At 37.9% G+C, this 24,236-nt stretch overlaps 1 protein-coding gene across 5 annotated transcripts in view; it reads right to left on the bottom strand.

Moving 5' to 3' along the window:
* The window catches only part of LOC113054345 (autism susceptibility gene 2 protein homolog), a 306,067-nt gene that overhangs the window by 219,625 nt on the left and 62,206 nt on the right, over positions 1-24,236 (bottom strand). For all 5 annotated transcript variants that reach the window (XM_026219827.1, XM_026219826.1, XM_026219828.1 and 2 more), the window contains exon 3: positions 15,754-15,975. In XM_026219827.1, coding sequence (XP_026075612.1) covers positions 15,754-15,975 — 222 coding nt within the window. The remainder of the gene's footprint in view (positions 1-15,753; positions 15,976-24,236) is intronic.

The raw sequence follows: 24,236 nt of genomic DNA on the forward strand, positions 1-24,236 counted from the left end.
TTTAAATGTTACGTGATCTTTGCCAATCATTCTAATATATAAATGTTTTCATAACAACATAAGCCGTAATCAACATTACTGATATTAAAAATGGTAAGCAAGTGCCGGTTTACATTTCGTATATCTGCGTTTATCTCTTATATCTTTGTTTCGGTTTCTTCTTTTGAATGGTGAATATATATTATTGATAGCTGCTGATATGGACAGCTCAGTCCTCTCACGTGTTAGTCTGCTGTTGGCTGTAGTCTGTGCGGTGTGTTCAAGCGCAGCTTTTTGGTCCGACACGAGGTGACAACACCATCGGCTTTCGTCGCTGCTAGTTCTTTGAAATCGGATTGGTCTGTCCAGGCTTTTAAAAACGACATTAATGTTGCACAACCATGCACATGCAAACTTCATCAGTGCAACAGAATTCTGTAATTGGTTTCTATATAAATATATACAGAAAAAAATACAAATATACCTTAATAATTACTTTAAACTTAAAATTTTATAAGATTGATATGTGGTTGCTATGATGTTCTGTGTGATTGCTAAGTCATCAAAAGAGCCCATTCTCAAGTCTCTATGATAACCTGGTCTCATAAATCTAGGGAATTTTAACTATTTTTTTGTCTTTGTTGTTGTTTTTTCTACACCAGTCTGAAGTTTTGCAAGTGTAATACTTTGGATTTTTATCCGCAAAAGTGGTTTTACACAGCTGAAAATGCTGCTTTTTTGAAAAACACCCAGCTGTGGTTCAGTGTAGCTAGACCCATTGTGAAAGGATTGTTCCTCCAAGCATTATTTTTCCTATTACTATTGCTCAAGTCAAGAGATGAAGTGATCTCATTGAAATCAATTGACACAACAAGAACAAAAAAACGCTAGTCTCAGAAAATAATGTTTTGGTGAACACAGATTCTTAGAGTTAGTGTGTACAACAATAACAGGCAACACTAAATAACTAATAGAAAAATCAATCAAGCAATCAAAAACACTGCTAAATAACACAGCATTTCTTTTAACACAAATTCATTTCGCAGGAAGCAAAATCACCGGCTGCTGCATTAGAAAAACACCATCCTTCTGAGAGACAGAGTGCATGTCATTACAAAAAACCTTAACAATTGCAATCACTGCAAAACAGCCCGAGTAGGGCTGGCCTCTATCACAGATCGATCGATGCGGACCTGTGAACTACATGTGCTGCACTGACATGGTTAATGCTTCAGGGAGTGATAGGAAGAAGGAGGAAGGGGGGTAAGAGCAGGGTACTGTTGCTGTGGGGGAGAGAGGTGCTGGAAAGGTTGAGAGATGAGGAGAAAGAAAGGGCTCTCGTGTCTATATGATAGAAGCCAGATCGCTCCAATATACATACAGTAACTAAACCGGATTCACACACAGACACTGTACACCCTGCTGTCAGGCTGTCTGTCTTATTAAGGCACTTAATAAGTCAGGGAAGTCATGGCCTAACAGTTAGAGTGTTGGACTTGCAATCGAAAGGTTGTGAGTTCGAGTCTCGGGCCGGCAGGAATTGTAGGTGGGGGGAGTGAATGTACAGAGCTCTCTCCACCTTCAATACCACAACTGAGTAGTCCTTGAGCAAGGCACTGAACCCTCAACTGCTCCCCGGGCGCCACAGCATAAATGGCTGCCCACTGCTCCGGGTGTGTGTTCACTGTGTGTGTGTGTTCACTGTGTTTGTGCACTTTGGATGGGTTAAATGCAGAGCACAATTCCGAGTATGGGTCAGCACACTTGGCTGAATGTCACATCACTTTCACTTTCACTTCTGACATGTGCATTGTTAAGCAGCAGGGGAGAGTCTGTCTCTATGGAAAGAATAAGACACTGCTTTCCACACTCAACAAAACATCAGTGTTTATGACAGACAACAATCAATTTGTAGAGCTAACTAAAACCGATTTTAAATACTTTTTTTTATATATATATGTAAGTACGCTGCTGTTCTTTGAGGTCACCAGCAGGCAATCATTTCAGAGAGAGGCTACAGCTGCACCTTGCCTTCAAAGACAATGAATACTAAGAAAGAGAGAGGGGGAGAAGGCAGAAAAGGGAGTGCAATGATGGAAAATAAGAACAGGTGAGAGAAAGAAGTGAAAAGAACTGAAGTGAGAAAGGGCAAATGAATGATGGAAGGAACAGCAACAAAACATTTTTTTTTTTAAAAGTCTAAAAAGCCTAAATAACACAATTGAAGTCATTTTTCACTCAGGACACCAGAGGGTGCCAAAGCATCAGCTTTCTGTTTTATCATACATCTGTCAGCTCAATATACCTGCTATTCTAATTGAGTTCAGCCGGAGGTCAAAGTGGAAGTACTGAACATCTGTTTGGAGATGTTTCTGTCCTCTCTGTCAACAGAACACTCAAGTTAATAAAGTTATTTCTGGCTCTCAATTTTAGCTTCTCTGTTTGTTTGTGTGTGTTTGTGTGTGTGTGTGTGCTCTTGTTTTTGTGACCTATCAGGACACAACTTTGTATAATGACATGGGTATGACACAAGTATTACAAGGAGAGAGTGACTTATGAGGACATAAAGAATACACAGTTTCTACAGTATAACAACCATTACACCTATGGGATGTGTGTGTGTGTGTGTGTTTGTGTGTGTCTGCACATTGTGTTAAATGGGTGCATTTCTTTGTTACCACCTGCTGTGTTCTTTGCATTCTCAATTTAAGAGCAATTTTGGCAGTAAAACAGAACATTCCATACTGATCGCAGAAACATTTGATAGTGAGACAGCATCGTAAACACATTTGTGAAAGTTACTGACCAGCAGAAAAAAAAAAAAGGTACACAAAAAATATAAAAGAAAAGAATTCCGAATCGATTGTGTTGCCTGGGGGTGGCTATAGGCAGCAAGTGTGCAGAGAGAGATAAACACATGCTCTCCAAAAAACTATCTTCAACAATATTCTCCCATAGACATGATACAGCCTCTGCACTTTCAAAAAATATATTTACAAGAATTGGCATATTAATAATGACCTTCTATAGTGTATTGTTAAATGTTATGCAGTTAAAGATTAAATATATAAAATAATAAAATTCATATGCACAGTTCAACAGTGTGTTTATCTCTGAAACTAGAACCATGTGTGAATGTATGCATGTTATCTATGTAGTCTGTGTGTGTTAAGGTAGGGCAGGTCATTTCAGAGAGGCTAGAAAAGCGATGTATCTTTGAAAGCCCAAGATCCTATCCTTCCTGCAAATCACTTGCCAAAGCCACACCTCCTCCAAAACTCATGAACGTATACAGACCAGAGGCTAACCAGCGACACAATGAGAGGGTGAACGCAACGCTGTCAGATTAGGTTGTCTCATTCACCTGTGAGAAAACATTACTGTACAAATCACATAATATTACAATAACCCTTTCCTTAAAGGTCCCATGACATGGATTATTTCCTTTTCTTTAAATGCTTTTTAATGTTTCCTTGGGTGTATTTATATTGTTAGTATGATTTTTACATTTAAAATTTAGAAATAAAAAGCATTTTTAGATCCTGACATTAGCCCTCTGGCTTGAATGCTCTGTTTGAAGGGGCGTGTCTGCTGGGAGACAACTGTTGTGATTGGCTGACATCTTTGCATTCGAAATGCATATTACATGTGAAACCCCTCTCAAATATATATATATATATATATATATATATATATATATATATATATATTACTATTACAGCTGTCGAGATTAACGAATCGTGGAAGTGTTGATTATATAATTATTTTTTCAATCTTTTCCCCATCACATGAAAGGCTGCAGTGATGAGCATTGAGTAGACAGAGTCAGTTTATCGCGTGGATGCAGTGATCTCGTCATTATTGCAACACGTTTTCTCTCACAAAATGCTTTCACCACAGCTAACAGCAAACACATGAATACAGTAAGAGCTCCGTTGTGCAGCATAACAGTGTCATTCATTGTAACGGCAGTTTGGGCAAGTGTGCAGATATACTCGCGATGTGTAACAGCTCCGGAAAAAAGCTAGTGTTCTTTGATCGCTCTCTGTAGTTAAATCACAATTTAAATAATAGATTTGTTTCATGCTACTAAGAGAAACAACGTGAAGTTGATCGTTTAGTCACTGGCTTGATTCACTGACGCATAAACAGTATTAAACGATTTAGAAAGAAAGTCTGTGTGAACTTGAATGATCAGCTACACAGAAATCACTGATCACAGATCAGGCATTAATGAACAGTTACTCACTGTTTGTGCCAGTGCCGTCGAATCCATATCATAAAAGTCTGTTTGTAATGCCTGTGCTGACATTGCGACTGAATTATATGTAAATATTTGGGCGGGCAAAGCAGAGAAAGGGGAGGTAACAATTCTCGTTACAACGTCACAACGAGGAGATTCAAGATCAGCCCGTTTGAGCTTCCATTTTCTCAAAGGCAGAGAAAGATAGAAAAATCTCAATGTACACCGATTCAAATTTCTAGAAACTTGGGGAGCATATACAGGCTAGGGGAACTCATATTAATGTTAAAAAACCTCAGAAAGTGAAATTTTCATGTCATAGGACCTTTAAAATGATGGTTATTTATAATTATATTAGCTTAATTTATGACATCTGTGTTTTTGTCACACATCTGACAAACTGTTTGTTCACTAATGAGCATTCGTAATGCTAGAGGTTGAAGGCACTTAGCAGCAATCAGACAAGCATTTAACTGTTCTGTTCACCGATGTCAGATTTTCTAGACTTGGCAGTCATGTGTTAACTTCATCTGAACTCCCAAAAGAAACAGTTATACAACTAATGCAAGAGTTCCTACATCAGTATTTGTATTAATTTGTTCTAATAATGGGCAAGAAACAAGTAAAACTCAAATAAAACAAAGTATTCTGTCCATTTCCAATCAGACTACAAATTTTACCTCCCCGTTTACAAATAATAAGAAAATAGTAGCTCTCACTAACATCACTGAAGCCTCTTTTACACTGAGATTCCAGCAAATACACGGGTAAAGTGTTCCAGCAATTGTTCCTGGGTCGCTAGATTTTGCAATTTCACACTGCCAGTGATTACCTGGGATATGTGCGTGCTTTCACACACAACCCGTAAAGATCCCGTAACGACACGTGACATCAGGGCGAAAAAGTTATGCACGTTATACTTTCACTGAGGCTAGCGAAAGCTAGGAAAGTGAGGAACTAACTGATCTCTGCTTCATACAGTTTGCACATATTTTCTTCCTTCAAAACAGCCGTTAAAAGAGTCGCGTGATAATGTGCGTCATCACTTCGACACACGGCATTAGATCTGGCTTTTGTTCACACAGTGCTCATCCCGGGATTGAACCCGGCAATGTTACTAGGTCCCCGACCGGGGACCAATCCCGGAATCAATCCCAGGACGTGTTTGCTTTCACACAGAAGGCAACCCGGCAATGTTCCGGCAATTTGCCGGGTCCGACGTGCAGTGTGAAAGGGACTTAACAAATTTAGAATTATTTTGACAGGAAAAGTGCTGTCCTACACCTAAATTCCTGCTATATTCTGATTGTTTGTTTGTGTGTGTCTGCACATTGCGTTAATGGGTGCATTTCTTTGTTACCACCTGCTGTGTTCTTCGCATTCTCAATTTAAGAGCAATTTTGGCAGTAAAACAGAACATTCCATACAGATCGCTGAAACATTTGACAGTGATACAATACAATCAAACTGTAACTTGAACATTAGTCAGTTAATAAGCTTTAAAAATGCGATGTATTAACATATCATGATAACAACAGTAACAATCATAATAATAATTGTTGCTGTTGGAGTTACTCACTGGACTGCTCTCTGAGTAACTTCATTTTTAAGGGGAGACCAGATTAATAACCGGTCCCAGCTGAACAAAAGACAGACAGGGAGACATAGAGATGACTGTGGCTCAGTGGTGGTCGTGTAGCCATAATTTGATTTTATTTATTAAATTCAATTCACTTTATGGCCAATTTGTTGAGTTATATCAGAACACACCCAGATCAATCATTCACTCTATCCATCCAAACAGAAACACACAGACTCTATTTCCATCTCCGCAGCACCAACACAGTGTCTTTAGTACCTCTAAATTCAGCTGTACTTATGTAGGCCATGGTGAGAGCTTGCTTGCTTATTCATCCAGAATAGACTCAGCTAAAGCTGCTCTTCAGTGCTGAATGGAAACCAGTTTTTCTTGTCATAGGCCAGTTGCTCTTATTGTACGTGATGTCAGGATTTCGGTGTTGAGAGCTGTTCCTTGATCATCGCTAGAGCAGAATATCTCCCGGGAGCTATTCAAAACGAGCACAGAAAGGGCCTGAACCTATGAACGGCTTCCCTGCAGGAGGCTCTGTATTCAATACTGACTGGAATTTATGTTTCTCTGTGTGCTGTGTACTGGACATGAAATATCACCCCATCTGTTCTGACCAAAAAAACGTTCTCTCTTTCCACTAGCTCCTTTTTCCTTTTTCATTCAGATTTCGCCCCGCATGTTTCAACATCTCCTCTCTCCGCTCTCACTTTCCCATTCCCTCAAAGGACCCCTGCAGGGTTTCCTGATCAATAGTGTCTTTACAGGTTCACTAGGTGCCAAACACCTCCTGGTTCCTTCACAGATCCACCTGAGGGTGATGCAACTTACTTTCTTATGATTTCAAACATAACCTTAGTTTTGGAGATAAAGTTTTTTTTTTAGAAAAGTAGTTTCTTTAAGCTTGGTATTAAAGTTTAAGTTCCACCCAGAATGTTACATCATATCCTTACAAGACACAAAGACTACGAATCACAGCAATACCATAGAAGAACCAACCAATTTTTTTCTTTTTTTTTTGTACTTTAATGAACTTTTTGTGGACTGGGTGTTAAAAGTTCTTCATGAAACCAACAATAAAGAGTGTGGTTAGGATATGGTGTAACAGTCAAGTCCTAGCTTGCTTATTCAGACTGTGACAACACATGATAGATCAGTCCTTGTTGAATATACCCACATGATTACTCTGTGGTGTCTGATGGCCACTGAGAGAGAAATGATTCAATGTTTATGTTATCAGGAAGAATGAGTTGTGACAGAAGAGAACTGTGTGTATAAAAACAGTAAAGCAAACTGTGATAAGTTCTACTACTTTCCACAATACTCGCAAAATGGATTTAAATAACTATGAAAAAACAGGTTTAATGATATTTTGATTATTTCTATTTTTGGTGAATTATTCCTGTAGGCAGTGTTTTATGTTCACCAGGGTGTTGAGCAATGCCTGGGTTTCCATAAGGAGACTACACAAATCTATACAAATGTGATGCTGGCATCTAAACACTGGCCTTCAATTCCAGTCCAGATGTACAACCACTGATCCATGCAGAGCTAAATTCCATCCCGATGAGCTGATCAACAATCTCACTCTGGAAACCTTGGCCAGACCAGTGGAAAAAGAATCACAAGCTCCACAAACTACTGTACCAGCTTCTCTGCTGAAGTTTCTAAAAGAAAAAATGGAATGGAATGCTGGGGAAATGTTTGCTTTATGCTAAAATATGGGAAGAACAAGAGAATTGATCAGAAGAAAGTTCATGAAGTGTTTATAGGCCTTGTTTAACAATCTAGACACAAACATTTACGAATGACAGCTAAAACCATTTCTATGTATCTTCATGCTGTTTGCTGGAACATCTATCTATCCATCTATAACCATCCATCCATCCATCTATCTATCTATCTATCTATGAGTACTGTATTTAACTTGGTTCCTGTAAAATTATTACATCTAAATATATCTTTTAAATAAAAAAAAAACCTAAACCTTGGGTTGTCAACGTTCTAAACCTCTCTTTAACCCTAGGTAGGGAATGGTTTCATACTTGTGATTTAGAAAATTAGTACTGCTTTTCTATTGTACTGAATTATAACGAATTGTAGTACCAAGATATTATTGTTAATACTGGCTAAATTATGAGCAGTGCGAAACTTGAAGCAAGATATCCTTGGATTCTGTTTACCCAGGGTTAAGAATGACCCAAGGTTAACGGTTTCAAATGTGGATGGCACTTAATGATATTACTCACGTCTTAGAGCTGAACATAGTTGTACTATGACTGTTTGAACAGTTCTCCTGACTGGCTAAAAAGGAGGTAGCTCAACAAATTATTATTATTATTATTTAATTTTTTGTCTGTGTGTATCAAAACATAAAAAAAATTTATACAATCAACACATTTTGACAGTTCTGATTTTATACTTGTCTCAGTTTAGCAGTTCATTAAGAGAAGTGGAGGAAGTAAACTTAGGGTTATACGACAAAAAAACACAGGAAGTTTACATTTACATTTTGCTTCATGTAACTAAACAAGACGGTTGATTAGGGATCTTAGATTTTTTTGTAATTAAAAACAGTGTGTGCATCTGTTTGTAACTCTTCTTGAAGGGCCATTCGTTTTTGATTTCAGCTAAATGGGTTGGTTTGATTGACATGCAGTTTTAACAATGCTGCTCTTCAAGTGCTGTAGTGAGGTGCAATTAATACTGGATACACAAGCCGTCTGACTGACAGCAACTGTCTGAGGTATTACAACCCAGAAAGGTAAACTGTTCTCGCTTAATTTCAGCATATGGACTGCCCACCCTCAACTTGACAGACAGCCGGCAGCAAGGGTGTCTATTATCCTGTCTTTAGCCCAGTCACCTCTGCAACAATGCTTAACAAGCTTGTCTGCGAGGTTAACGCTTCACCCAATCCTGTCAAGCAGAGATGTTGTAATACATGGCGAGCGGAAAAAGAGCTAATTCCATTTCTTCCAAACAGGGAGAGAGAGAGGAGCAAGGGGGAGAAATTACAACCGCACTGTGATAGGGGGACATCATGGCCTAGTCTTGTCAAACAGCATTAAGACTCAGAGGAAAAGGAAGCGCTGGGGGCTGACGGGAAGTAGCATTACCATTACATTAGCACCATTATTACTGAATGTGCGTAAGAGTAACTGTCACACAAAGGCAACATTAGGACAATTTTCTTTGCCAGAAATAAAGAAAACAAAGACGAGAGTTTTAAGTGACTCATATAAGGTGTTGCTTAAATTCAAATGGACCCGGGCAAAAAATATCTGGGTGCCAGATGACAATAAAGCCTGGAGTAATGTCTGCAAAAATTTCAGCTTTTCAATCACAAAAATGTACAGCATATATTTTATAGCTTTGCCATGACATTTTGAAATATCTAAACATTTAAATCAGTTACTTCAAATTGTAATAATACTCCATAATATCAGTCCCTCCAAAAAAACGTGATTATGTGATCGCCTGATTTAATGCATAATCAGCCAAAGGCCGCATATTTATGCTCGGTCGCATTTTTTCAAATACGCCACTCTTTTGCCGCATAAATTGCCGATTTCAGAAAGCAAAATATGCGGGGCTAGCATGATTTCATAATCCCTGTATTTTCATTGCAAGAAACTCACATATATATTAGCAGAAAGTTGAAAAATGTTGCGTTTACTTCACACAAGTAAAGCGCCATTTTCCCCCTTTTGCCATGGGAACCTTATGAAGTGACGTAATTACGTGACGTGAACATCATCTGCAAACCCCGCAGTAAAACCAGGGTGAAACTTGAAGCGCGCAAATCGTTCTTATTTGGCAACAAAAATAAGCGCAAAAAACGAGCGAAGCAGTTTCCCGATTTGTTACATGACAGTGGAGCAAAATTATATTGTGAGAACTTGCGAAAACTGAGGTTTGATGAAATAGAGAAAAAAAAGGTGATTCCCCTTCTCACTAGGCTACTAACACTGTTGTAGTTTCATTCAGAAGTTGATGCAACTTTACAGTTGTAAGATTGCACTTTTTTGTTACAGAACAGTACCAAAAACTTACAGTTGTAATTATATTAGTAGTATGTAAAATAATTTACGTTGCAGTAAGAGATTGCAACTTAAATATTCTGTGATTTAGTATGCTCGCTTATCATAGGAAGTAATAAGAAATTACTCTTTACATTAAGGTAGTAGCCTAGTGAGAAAAAAGTGTTGGGGGAATCACCTTTTTTTTTCTCTTTTTCATCAAACCGCAGTTTTTTGCAGGTTCACGCAATTTCATCGCATAAAATTGCTAAAATATCCCGCATATTCCATTGCATTTTAAGAAAACATGCCGCAAAATCAAGGATTTTTGCCCGCAACAATCACAAAAAAAAATCAGTGTTTTTCTGGAGGGACTATAATATTACTGTTTTTGCTGTATTTTTATATATACATACATATGCACACTTTTTTTCCCCACAGGACCCAGTGTGAAAATCCCTGCCTGATAATAATAATGCTACCACTTTAGTGTGTTCAGTTCTGGAGCTAGCATTTATCAGGTGTGTGTTTGTGTGTGTCGCTGAGTCACATTTTGTCCTTTGTCCTTGTGTTCTCTGATGGAGGCATAAGTGAAGCTGCTGCAAACTTGAGAGCACAAGAAAGAGTAGAAAAGGCAAAAGAGTTGGAGAGAGTTTCCATGTGTGCCTTTGAGATGCTTGTGGGTTAGAGTGGGCTCTATAACTGACATGAATGAACAACCACGCATATAAACATGGTCCAAAATTAACACCCACCAAGTAAAGCCTGGCTTTGCTGAATAAATAAAAGCAGTCACTGCCAGCTGGCAGGGCACTTTATTAGGAACCACAACATCATAAATGGTTTTATGTAATTGAAATAACAAAAATCTGTCTCTCTGTCTGATGCAGCTGATTTTAAGTGGCCACACAAACTGTACATGGAATGAAAAAAGTACAGTATATAATAAAACATAAGATAACACCACATAACATAATATAATGTATCATAATTTCATGTCCATAAACAAATACTTACAACTGATAAACCTTTTCAATCCAGGTGTCTCAAAATGTAATCTTGGCCCATATACAGCATCCTGCAGAAACTGACACTAAGCAAGCCATTGACCACTCACAAATGTGTGTAAATAAGAGGACACACTGATCAGGAAAATACCGGCACTGTGTCCTCTTCGGCAGTGTCACACTGTGTACATTTCTCACACAAACGACTGAACACAGCTCCCAGCGGCAAGGCCAGAGAATATGTGCTTGTTTCTGGCCAGATGGGCCTCTCAGCATGCCACTTCTGTCCCACACACACACACACACACGCACGCATATTCTGACACAAAAACAACACTTCACATTCAAACACAAATACCGACTCATAAACAGTCTTGCACACACACATACTCCCAGGCAGATGACAACCATGCTAACCTCATCTGTGCAAGGCCCTGTGATTAGTGCACAAACTCAGATACCCACATACGGTGCCCATGGTAGGGTGACATACATTTAAAATCACATTTAATTAATAACTGATATATATAATTTAAAAATGCATCAATATAAAGAAACACAATCATAGAAGTATTTACCCACACAAGAAGACTCTTTTTATTTAATCAAACCTATAGTATTTGTATAGATTTGTGGGTTGCACTTTATTTTACAGTACGTGTACTAACATGTACTTATAGTGTACTTACAGTGTATTTATTTAAGAAAGTTCTGGTAACACAAGGTAACTACATGGGGTGGGGTTAGGTTTAGGGGTAGGTTCAGGGTTAGTACCTAGTTATTACATAGTTATTGTAATTACTATAATAAGTACATAGTATGTACATGAGGAACAGGACTGTAAAATAAAGTGCTACCGATTTGTGTACTATTGTTATAATACAGATTTTTGGATGATTTTTCAGAAATCATTCTAATACACTGATTTTGCACTCAAACATTTCTTACTAGTATGAATATATATATATATATATATATATATATATATATATATATATATATATATATATATATATATATATATATATATATATATATGTGTGTGTGTGTGTGTGTGTGTGTGTATGTGTTTGTGTTTGTGTTTGTGTGTGACTCCAGTATATGAAGTATAGTCATGGTTTCCTTAAAAATATCCAGTGTGTTTCCCTGCCTACACCCCACTGACAGACACTGGCACAGCCTCCAGCATTCCCACAACCCTACAGTACATAGGACAAGCGGTTTGGAAAATAACGGGATGGATAATCATGTTTTCCTGGCCATGTGAGATATGAGTGCTCCTCTGGATCCTTCCCCAGGGTTGCCTGCCAGATTCCCCGATTTTCTAAATCAGTGCTCTTCACACAATCGCTGTAGTGGACAGCTGTTCAGGGCTCAGGAGAGGCGAGCCAGGGGTTCTGGAGCCAAGACTGTGAACAATATTTTGTGTGACAGTGTTATAAAGGTGAGTCAGAGCTGTCAGCGGAGTCAACTCAGCAGGAAACATTGAGACCCATCTGCTGGGACTGAATCCCACATACAGACACACACAACTGTGAACAGACTCTCTTATTCACACAAACATATACACACAGGCAGAACATGTAAGATGGGCTCTTAGGCCTAGGGGAAATCACTAAGGAAAAGAGTAAAACATAGTTTTGAATTTTACTGTATTTTTTATCTTATTTATTATAAGAAAATGTAAATGTAGTATGTGTACATACATACATACATAAATAAGCAATGTTTGACACATGCCCTGGATGTCAAACTCAGACCTGTGCAGCACAAAATACACACACAGCTAGGCAGAAAAGAAGGTCAAGGGAGAAAGAGGATGAAACAATGAAGAAAGGGTATTGAATCCCCCACTATCCAGCGTAACTCAAGTTTATGGCCATTGCCTTGGTGTTTGATAAAAGCTTAAAGTGTCCTAGCCATCACTTCCTTCAGACTGCTCCATGAGAGATGGATTTGTCTGCCCTTAATTCAGCCATTGGCAGAATACACATGATAAATGAGAAAGCTGTGCAATCTCTCTTTCTCTCTCTTTCTTTCTAACAAGGACAAATGGTACCTTTACCCTTCCTGTCTGCAGGTTCCATCTATGGGAAGAGTGTGTATGCCTTTGAGCATGTGTTTAAAGAAATATTTCACCCTCCCAAAAAGAAACTGTCATTATTTACTTACCCTCACATGGTTCCAAAGCTGTATCCCTGAATGTTTTGAAGAATGTACATTCCACATCCTATTACAATGAATTGGGAAGCTTCAAAAAGGATACAAATACTATTAAGGTATAATAACAGCTGTCCATATAAGTCTCCTGAAGTCATACTGTAGCATTGTTAGACTTAAATTCAGGTCAACATCTTCAAAAATCATGACTTCAGACCTAGCTCTCCTTGGAGCATGAGTGAATGAATCATTCTTTTGAGCCATATTCTTTCAATAAATCGGTTAGATGAATCAATTCAATGCAGATGTTCACAACACCATGGATTGTCAGTGAATTACTTCAATTTCCGTGTGTTTGTAAAACAAAGCTACTGTATGACTTTACAAGTTTTAAAATAAAGTGTATGGACCACGTTTGAGAGACACTTATTGGATTTATTGTTTTTTTCTGTGCTTATAGGAATAGTTCACCAAAAACTGAACATACTCCTAGTCATGCAATACACAGGTTATTTTGTTTCTTCATTGGAACAGATTTGAGAAAATTACGTTATGGATCCTGTGCAGTGAATGGGTGCCATCAGAATGACTCCAGTACATCAATTAATGCCTTATAAAATGAACAGCTGTGTTTTTAAAAACCAAATCCATCATTAAGGCGTTTCAACTTTAAACAATCACTTCTTGCAAAAATAAAAGTCCAGAATCCATAATAATGCTTCCTACAGTGGAAAAAAAATCCATCCTCTGTTGTCCTCTCATATTAAAATCCACACACGGCTCCAGACATTAACAATTAAGGAGCCATTAGCCGGGTTTCTACCCCAAGTTGTGAATTTAACTTGCGCACAAAATTGGAATAACGCACAAAACATTTAAGAAAAAGCACCGTTACCATCCAATGAGTCAAAGAGAACATAATCCACACTTCCTGATAAACTGGCACTATACATAACTAAGAAATGTAGGAGAAGCTACTGAATATAATAATTCTCCTATATAATAAATTGCTTTCGGAGGTGGATGCTGCTGTTTGGGAATGCAGTCTTTTAACTATTCTGGGAGGCAATTATACAGAAATACTTTGATGACAGATTTTGTTCGGTCATTTCCAAATGACCATATAACAACATTTCAGATGCTGTGAAACAAGATCGGTCAGCTGGTTAGTCAGGATTTGCCGTCCCATAGCGCAAAGTCACATTACTTTTTTGATGCACTTGGAGGAATTTATTCGCAAAATGTATTTCCATCTCCCATTATTCACGTTAACTCTTTTCGCACAAGTCAAAAACCACCTCAAGCGAGCGTAAAAACTTTTTTGCTAGTTTTTGCTAGTTTCAGTCCGGCGCCGTTTGCATTTTCCCATCCAGCGCCACATCATTTAATTAGCAAATGCATTTGCGCTTATTTGTGTGCATGGGGCGTGCTGGTCTAAAAAAGACGTGTGTTCAGGTGCATTGCTATTTTAATAAGCTGAAAATAGACTGCACCACAGACCAGCTCCAACCTCGTCAAAGTCAAAGGTTTTTTAAAAAGCACGTGGTAGAAAATGCGCCTCTGGGCGGGTCCACAGTGCGCGTTTACTTTGCTTATTACACATAGGGATGCACACGAGCAGATCGGTTTCTTTGTTTGAGAATCATTCAGCTCTTCCGCCAACAAATTCCGCCATGTAAATAGCGATCCGCCATGGCGCGAGCGCATCTCGCTCTTAAAGGGAATGGGAGATGACACTCTGGTTGGTTTATTGAACGTTACGCTCATTTGGACACGCCCTGAGTGAACCTGCGCCGTACGCTTTACACTCTTCGTGTAGATCGTTAAAATCGGGCCCATACTATAATGTGTTTAAATCTCATCTTTTCTTGTCTTAACCAGCATTTAAATCCATCTTGTAGATTCCTTTGTGTAAACATGCTATAAATACTCATTACCAAAACAAGAGGATTTCATAATTGCCACAAACACAAAGAGCAATAGTGCAACACCTCGCAGCAACAATAACAAGAGTGACTAATTTAATTTTCAACATAAAAAAAAGTTCCCCCCCAAAAAAACAGCGCCATCCTCTTCTCATTCATCCTTAATGACTGAATTAATCAGCAGTGTCTTTTCGGATCTAATCTTAGAGGACACAATATTTATTATTCTCTATCTCCCCCACTTTAGCACTTTTTGTAAATCAGTCCACATTTTTGTCATTGTGTAATGCCAGAAAGACCCAACAAACCACCAGCGTGCCTGTAAAACCTGGTGTCATATTAATTACCTCTGATTAGATCAGTAATAAATGTTAGGCTGCTACATAGATAGCTAATAATCATCTGCAATTACTTGATTCAAATGAGCTCTGCCTTAATGAAGTCAGATTGTCACACCTTTTCTGTTGTTCAGTCATTGTCAGTGAAGACAGACATATGCAGCTTTGAGAAATTAGCATGACTGTAGTTTTACATCAACTCAATACACAATCTAATCATGATTTAATTTTGTAAAGAATTTCACAAAAACACATACAGAGAAGTGTCTCAGTTAAGTAAATTGTAATTAGATGCAAATGGAAAACATAAAAGTTGAAGTTGGAGCACTAAATTGACTAACTGAAAATAAAAACAAAAGCTGTTTTTGAACAGCTTTACTCAACCATGTGCTGAAGCTCATGCACAGGATTGTGGAAAATCTTTAAGAAACTAATCAACCAAATACAAGGCCTATATGTTTTCCTGTTTGAAAAGATAAAGTTGGACTCACAGGTCTGTGTTTCTTCTGCAGGTGTTTCTTCTTCTTGCTGTGTGTATGGGCCAGGCGAGGGTTGTTCTCCTGGTCAGAGTGGTGGTGCTGGTGGTTACTGTGGTTGAGTCGGCCCTTGTGTAGGTCCAAACTCAACCCGTTCGGCACTCGGCCGGGCTTCTTCTTGCGCAGCGGTCCTGCCTGGTTCTGTCTCCGCTCGTGGGGCTTCAGGGTCATGTCCTTCTGCCAGAAAAAAATAATAATTAAACATTTTGACACATGAATTTCATTATAAATACATAAATACACTTTTCATTATAAATTTTATTGTGAGAAATTCGTTACTATACAAATAAAAAAAAATACGGATTATAATATTTTATCAAAATGTAAGAACCTCTAAGCCTCTAAAATGACTTTTCTGAATGCAGACTTAACTAACACTCAGAGCGAAGACAAAAATGGTTGTTGTAGTCTTATAATAATGTACACTTCTCAAGATTCAATCAAATCTCAATAAATAAAATCAAACCTTTCTCAGACAGCATTTCCCACTATACACTACCGTTCGAAAAGTTCGGGCTCAGTAAGATTTATACATTTCATACATTTATTTAGCAAGGACACATTCAACTGATCAATAGTGACAGTAAAAATATTTGTTAAGATTTTTATTTCCAATAAACACTGTTCTTTTTAACTTTATTCATCAAAACGGAAACATTACGCAGCACAAAGGGGAAATCGTGGCCTAGTGGTTAGGGAGTTTGACTCCTAACCCTAAGGTTGTGGGTTCGAGTCTCGGGCTGGCAATACAATGACTTAGGTGCCCTTGAGCAGGGCACAGAACCCCCTAACTGCTCCCCGGGCGCCGCAGCATAAATGGCTGCCAACTACTCCGGGTGTGTGTTCACAGTGTGTGTGTGTGTGTTCACTAATGTGTGTGTGCACTTTGGATGGGTTAAACGTAGAGCACGAATTCTGAGTATGGATCACCATACTTGGTTATGTAAATGACGTGTAGTTTAATGTCATTAAGGACCAATAATAAACAGCATGAAGTTTGTATTGTGTAAGAAAACACATTGCACAACCTATGCAGTACACACTTCAGTAGGCGTATGCTTGTCATCCTCCAGCAAACATTGTTCTGCCAAGCTGCTAAATAAAATAATCTTTACCCCACAGAAAAACAAGCATTTTGATAAAAGGAGTCTCAAATACAGCAGAGGAAGCAGAGGAGCAGTGCTCCGGTCTGACAGAACTTTCTCATCCACAGAGGACTCGAGACAGGAAGATCAATATTCAATATGACAAAGCTTGTCTCTGCAGGGGAGCTGTGTATCTTCACATATCTCTGCTTACAGAACCAATCAATTACTTTATTATACTCCAGCTACGGAGAGATAGATACTTCCCGTGCCAAAAACAGCACACTAAAGGAAGGAAAAAGTGAGACATTAGACACAGTTTAGAGTAGGAGAGAATACTAGAAACAGCACAGTGATTCAGAATATTTAAGACTTGATGAAAAGAAAAGAAAATACTTAAAGAATACATTAAAAATGTATTCCATTTCAACAAAAACATTAAGCACAACTGTCTTCAACATGGATAATACTAATGGCTGTTTCCTGAGCACCGAATCAACATATTAAAATGATTTCTGAAGGATCGTGAGACACTGAAGACCGCAAGAATGGCTGCTTAAAATTAAGCCTGGCCATCACAGGAATAGATTACATTTAAAAACAGAAAATTATATTAAATAGTTTCTACTTTAAATGATTTTCCTACTAAAACTGGGGAGGAGTGCTATAGGAACCTTTTTTTAGGGATGAAGCAAATTAATCCTTGAATCTTTTTGAATTGATTCACTGAAGCTGACAGATTGAAGTGATTCACAAAAATAAATAATCATAAATTCTTTTGCTACTGTAGTTTAAACATCTCTGCTTTAACACTTTCATACATAACTTACAACTTTAGGTATCTCAAAACTAATCTAATGTCACACTCTCCAGCAATCTCAATGGTAAAATAAACTGCATTCCAACCTTTGTCCAAAAACACTCAGACCAGTTACAAAATGATGGGCAGCAAACTGCTGTTTTTGCAGTCAGCCAGTGTTTCCATGTATCTGATGCAAACTGTATGTGGAAAAAGACCTTCTACTCTGCAAGTGTGTGTGTGTGTTTGAGAGGAGATACACCATCAGCCCTCATCCGCCTGCGGATCATCATTTATCATGTTAAACTTATGTACCAAATCAGATTACATGCTTCAGAGACATTACATGTTTAATAGCCTTGTTCTTATACTTGAAGTCAGAAACATCAAAAGAACTCTCGGCTGAGCAGACAGCATGTTAGGACTGCAAGATATGACAGGCTGATAACCAGCCATCAGCTCTTCAGCTCTGATAGAGCACTCCGGGTATCTGTGCTGAGGGACAACCTCTATTCATGCCGTATCTCTCTATTCAGCCATCAGAATCATTCAGTCTCAAAAAATCAAGCAGTAGTTGATTCATTTCAGCTGCTTGAGAGGAGAAGCTCCTCATAGATGACATTGAGACGAGGATGAGTATATGTTCAGACATAATACTTGCTATATTTTAAAGGAAGCAATATGTAGGCATGGAATACTCAAATGAATAGAAAAAAACAGTGTATCCCACAATGCATTTGACCACTTTTAATGTGATGAATGACTGCCAAACTGCCAAAAGTTAATAATATATCACTCATAATTGCACTAAAAATACAACAAAATCAAAAATGAAAATTACTTTCAAATTTTTAAACACACAGTTTGAAAATACACACTAAGAATTACACTAACCTTTGCACTTTTGTATTGCACTTTTATTGCACTAATGGATCATGTGACAACAATGTACCATAATACAATTTAACTGTTAAAATTGCTGTTTTAACTGGTATATGAGATATGTAAAACTAGTATGCAGTTGACAGTATATTCTGAATGGAATATTCAGTATGTTTTTCTGACAGAAAAGCGCATGAGATTATTGAGGATATGGAAAGTGAGTTTGTCAAGTATGCAGAGCGTGAACGTGAATGGCTTTTCCACAGCAATCACTTCCATGATCACTAGCGCTCGAGTGTGTGCTGAATTACAGCCAAGGTGGGCCTGGGACACATGATTAAATGGATGGGCCTGATTCCATGAGCTTTTCTTCTGCAGGAACTACAGTGATCTTTCGACAACATGGCAAACTTCATTAATCCATCTGTGAGCACATCTGGCCTGAATGTGCGTCTTTCAGTGTGAATTAAGTACAACAACATGTGATGCTGAAAGAAGAAACATAAGAAGTTCACTCTGGGAAAACATCTGACGATAAATTGCTCATTTATACTTGTCTAGTTTATTCTTGGAGAAAAAAAAAACTTAAAACCTACTTTTTTGGTGAAGACCTGTTTTCTATTCTAGAAGTAAGAAAAGAGTAGCCTTTTTTCTGCACATTTTATTTATCTGTCTTCCTTTGCCTGTAGCATTCTTATCATACAGCACATACAGAGATTCAGAATGAGTGCAAAAAACTTCAAATAAAAAAAATAAACCTGCTTTCAACCTTCTGCTATGTTAAAACAAAGGCTTCCATTTCAGAGAAAACTTGTTTTGGTTTTATTTGTATATTTTTTGCCATTTCCCAAGAGATTCAGCGAGGTAAACTCTGGATACAAGAACATCTACCCACAAATACACATAACACAAACTCCCAAGAGTTCACTTTGCTGCCTTGCTTTCTAGAAGTTCTTCTTTTGCTGTGGGGACTTTAAACACCTCCGTACTCTCTCACAGACATCCCTCAAAGGCAGCAGCTTTCAAGTGCAAAGTAGGTTTTTACAGTCTACATGGGTTTTTATCTTTCATCTGCTTCACCGTGAAAATGTAATGATGTCTGAACAGAAAGAAAGACACATTAAAACAACAGACAGACAAATGCACAGACATTCCCATTCAGATTTATCAGCCAAGCAGATTCTGAATCCAACTTTTTGGATACAAAATTTAATAAAACGAACAAAAATAAAATCAATTTAGAGTTGTAGACTCTGAACAATATGTTTGTCCTCCTGATTCATTAGTGACACATACGAGGGCTGTGCTCACTATCCTACAGATGCAGGGGATGCTGACGAGGCAAACAGGAAAACTCCCACTCCCTTTACCCAGCAGCAAATGAGAGAGACAGAAAGAGAACAGCATGGGAGACCTGCACTTCGACCCCATTTCGTGATTACACCCCTGTTCTACAGCAGAGCCACTCCAGGGATCAGTTCCCATGCCATGCATAACTACACAGGCTTTTGTAAGACGGAGACAGATTCTGTCCATGGCCTCTGTTTTATTACTCTTATCTGTGGCCCCGAGGGAAGATTTTTTTCTTTAGCCAAAAAAGAAATACAGAAAAAACTCCACTAACAGGAAAGCACACAACATAAAGTGTTGCTTTGAGACGGCACTAGAAGCAATAGGCTTTTGTGACCAAGCGATCACCGATTTAGAAAATATAACACAGCAATTTAGTTCCATTCCAAAGATGGATGGAAGAAGTGAAGTAGATGAAAAGAGAGGGGAGGGGACCTGTGCCCTCCACATCAGTGGGTAAAATCTTCCCACTGAGCCAGGCTCTACACTGCTTGTTTTTCAGGGAAAAAATAAATAAATATTCTAGTGTAAGATAGGAATAAAGGCACGTTCACAACAAGAACTATAACTATAAAGATAACAATAATGATAACTACATTATCATCTAGGGGTGCACGATAAATATCGGTCGATAATTAATGTGCATCTCAACAGTAAAGCCGGTTCTCTAATCAGCAGTAAATTGCGTGATTTTGCATAGAGTACCATTACTTCACAGAGCCGTTGTTAACTGACAAGCTGCACAAATCCACACTGAATGTGGATTAATCATTAATGTGCATTATCGGCAGATATTTATCATGCACCCCTTTTAGCATCCACACCAAGGTGCAGTAGCATTCTGTTTTTATAAGCATGCACTACAGTTTAGTCATCTGCTTTTTTAAATGCTCAAGCTCTTTAAAGCAGGATGAATTCAGATTTATTCAGATTGCCCTTCAGCAAGTAGAAAATATATAGAAACTGGATAACGTTATCAAAAAACTAAGTTCTAAATTAAATATAGATGAATCTTTAAAGTTACAAAAGTTATTGATTCTCTCTTTTTGTCTTTTGTTCTTTGATTATCAGACATCACAGTATTCTGGGTTATTATGTTATTTTGACTACTGCTGAACATGACGCAGATCTGACACATCGTAACTCTTTACCTTTTCTGACCCACTTCAGCTCTTAGAATCTCTACTAATGATGCTGATGAATTGAATCAGTTTTGAAAACCACTGTATTTCCAAGATATGTTCTTTAATTTGTCTCATATATAAAATATACTTGCATTCATGCACAATTATAAGGTAACTTTAATCCCCTTTTTAGTAATTTCATGACTTAATTGATGACATAACTGCGACATTACATTTTCTTGGTTTCTTTTGCACTTTAATATATAATAAACGATATACAGCGCATGTTTGTGTCTGGATTTGAAGAGCGCATCCTATGAGCACAGTACCGGCTGACAGGACGAGTACATTGGTTTTTATTGACATATAGCTTGACAACATCTCATCTGACCACAGTTCATAGTTCTACAGAAGCTCCTCGTCACCTGTACATTTCAACACTCGTTTGACTTGTGCCTGGTGCTTAGGTGAGTGCACGTCTGAAAAGGCTTGTCAAGAAAAAATAAAAAAGCAGCAGTTGTAAGTGAGGTGGCCAACCTTAGTTCCACACCTGCTTTAATTGTATTAAATATTTTTAGCTTTAAACTGAAAATAAATAAATAAATTTAATTGCTTACATTACCATGTTCATTTTGACCGCAATAATATATTACATTACATGTAGACATTTAGCAGATGCTTTTATCCAAAGCGACTTATAAGTGAACACAACGGAAGCAATCAAAATCAACAAAAGAGCAATGATATGCAAGCGCTATAACAAGTCTCAGTTAGCTTAATGCAATACATATGCAATATATGTTCAATATATCCAACAATATATTCAAAAACCCATTCTGTATGATTTGTAAGTTTTTGTACCCATGGGGACCTCAATGTAGGTCCCCGCTTTGACCCCCATGAGTTGGTGTTTATTCAGGTTTAAGTTCCCATCAGTTTAGAAAAAAACAGCATACACACATTAAGTGACTCGAGGCCATGCATTAAAGACTTATTGCTTTAGTAACAGCAGGGGAGAACAAGCCAATAGCCTTCAAACGCAGGTTAAAAGAAATTAACTCAATTACAACAAAGGTCAACCACCCTCCACCATCCGGCACTCATCAAAGAGAATATTTCATTAGCCCAACTCAATAAAACAAACAATAAGAGCGGGTTTAAAGATGTATCTAATTAAAGGCAAGGGCTAAGAGTGTGAATCCTTAGAGGGAAGGGGAAATGAAGACCCCATTCAGACTGAAGAGGTCATGCATGGTCAGCATGAAAGGCAAACATCTTGTTCTGAAATCAATCACCATGACAGGAAGGGAGAGGAGCTCGTGCTTTGAAGCCCTCTGCCTCTTTCCGTCCAAGTAATGGAGCTCAATCGCTGACAGATGGAGGGAGCGGCGGGGGGAAACGAGGGAACGAATAAACGAACGAGCGAATGAAGCAGTCTGAGTCCATGGGGGGGAAGTAGGTCATTCACGCTTGGGAAGTTCATACAGATTCACTGTAACAAAGCTGTTCCTTTAATAACAGAAATCTGGGACGAACCGTATTTTCATCACATTCTAAAAAAACATTTTTTAAACAAAATGTTCACCAGATGTCATATTAGCTAAACATCCAAACCCAGAACCCTATCTTATCCGTTTAGAAACCATGACAGTATCATTTAGGATCTTCATTTAGAAAACCTTAATTTATGGTTTAAATGGACAGTTCACATAAAAATGAAAATTCTATAATTTACTCCCCTTCATGTCATTCCTATAAACCCTTGTTTCCATCCCAGGATTAAAAAATAGTGACTGTGACTTCATCTTACAATTCAGACTTTTTTGTTTTTAATTTGCAAGTTATAAAATCAGATATAAATGTGCAATTCTGAGAAGAAAAGTTGGAATTGTGAGATAAATTCACATTGTGAAATAACCTTTTTTTTTATGCGATGGAGAACAAAACTCAGAATTCAGAGAAAAAAGTAAGAATTATGAATTTATATCTGGCAATTCTGAATTTGTAGTTTTCTCAGAAGAATTCTGAAATAAATTTAAGAAAAAAAAGCAAAAGGAAGAAATTATTATTATTATTATTATATTATTATTATATAAACCATATGGACTATCTTCTGTGGAACACAAAGTTATATTTTTATAAATGTTTTAGTGTTATCAAACATAATATAACATGATAGTCACTTTAGCATGGTTGTTTTGTGTACTAAATGATTAGCCAAGAGCTCTGCTACAGTTCTAAGGAATACAATCACACTGCAAGAAGAGACGCATCAAAGAGCAACTCAAGAGCACCTTAAAAGCTTCACAACAGGTTGCTTTGTGAGAGTTGTCTTTTATGTTATGAGAGGGCAAAGTCTTTTAATTCAATTCACGTAAGACAAAAGAATCAATTGGTCAGAGAGCAACGTCTAGATTTAGCCCAGGCAATTAACATGATTATAATAGTCATTTCATTTTACGGGACAAAACACTTTTCCAACAGCTGGCTTCAGCTAGTTTTTCAACATCAGGATGAAGAATAAGAGGAAACTCAAAAGGGGCTCTGGGGGTAATTATTAAAAATGTAATAGCTTTATAACTGATGAGTACAAAATAATGAATAATTATTCATGGCTCTCATGTTTGATCCCCAACCTCTGCTAGACACTGCTAGAAGTTCACATGAGACCCATTTCAGGGTTTTTACTGCTTTTAATCACAAAGCTTCAAATAAAATAGTAATTTTAATGTAAATTCAGTTAAACAGGTCAAATAAAGTATACACTATTACATTCCATTAACACAACAAATGCATTATTTCAAGCAGTAAAGCCAAGTCGTGGCCTAGTGGTTAGAGAGTTTGACTCCTAACCACAGGGTTGTGGGTTTGAATCTTGGGCCTACAATAACACGACTTAGGTGCCCTTGAGCAAGGCACAGAACCTCCAACTGCTCCCCGGGCACCGCAGCAAAAATGGCTGCCCACTGCTCCGGGTGTGTGTTCACAGTGTATGTGTGTGTGTGTGTGTGTGTGTGTGTGTGTGTTCACTGCAATGTGTTTGTGCACTTTGGATGGGTTAAATGCAGAGCACGAATTCTGAGTATGGGTCACCATACTTGACTGAATCTCACATCACTTTAACTTTTTTCACTTTCACATAGTGCTTTCACACAGCTGTATTTGTTTGATCCACTCCAGACATATTCTAATGGCTTG

Source organism: Carassius auratus, chromosome 35 (genome assembly GCF_003368295.1).
Source record: "Carassius auratus strain Wakin chromosome 35, ASM336829v1, whole genome shotgun sequence".
NCBI classification, from domain to species: domain Eukaryota; kingdom Metazoa; phylum Chordata; class Actinopteri; order Cypriniformes; family Cyprinidae; genus Carassius; species Carassius auratus.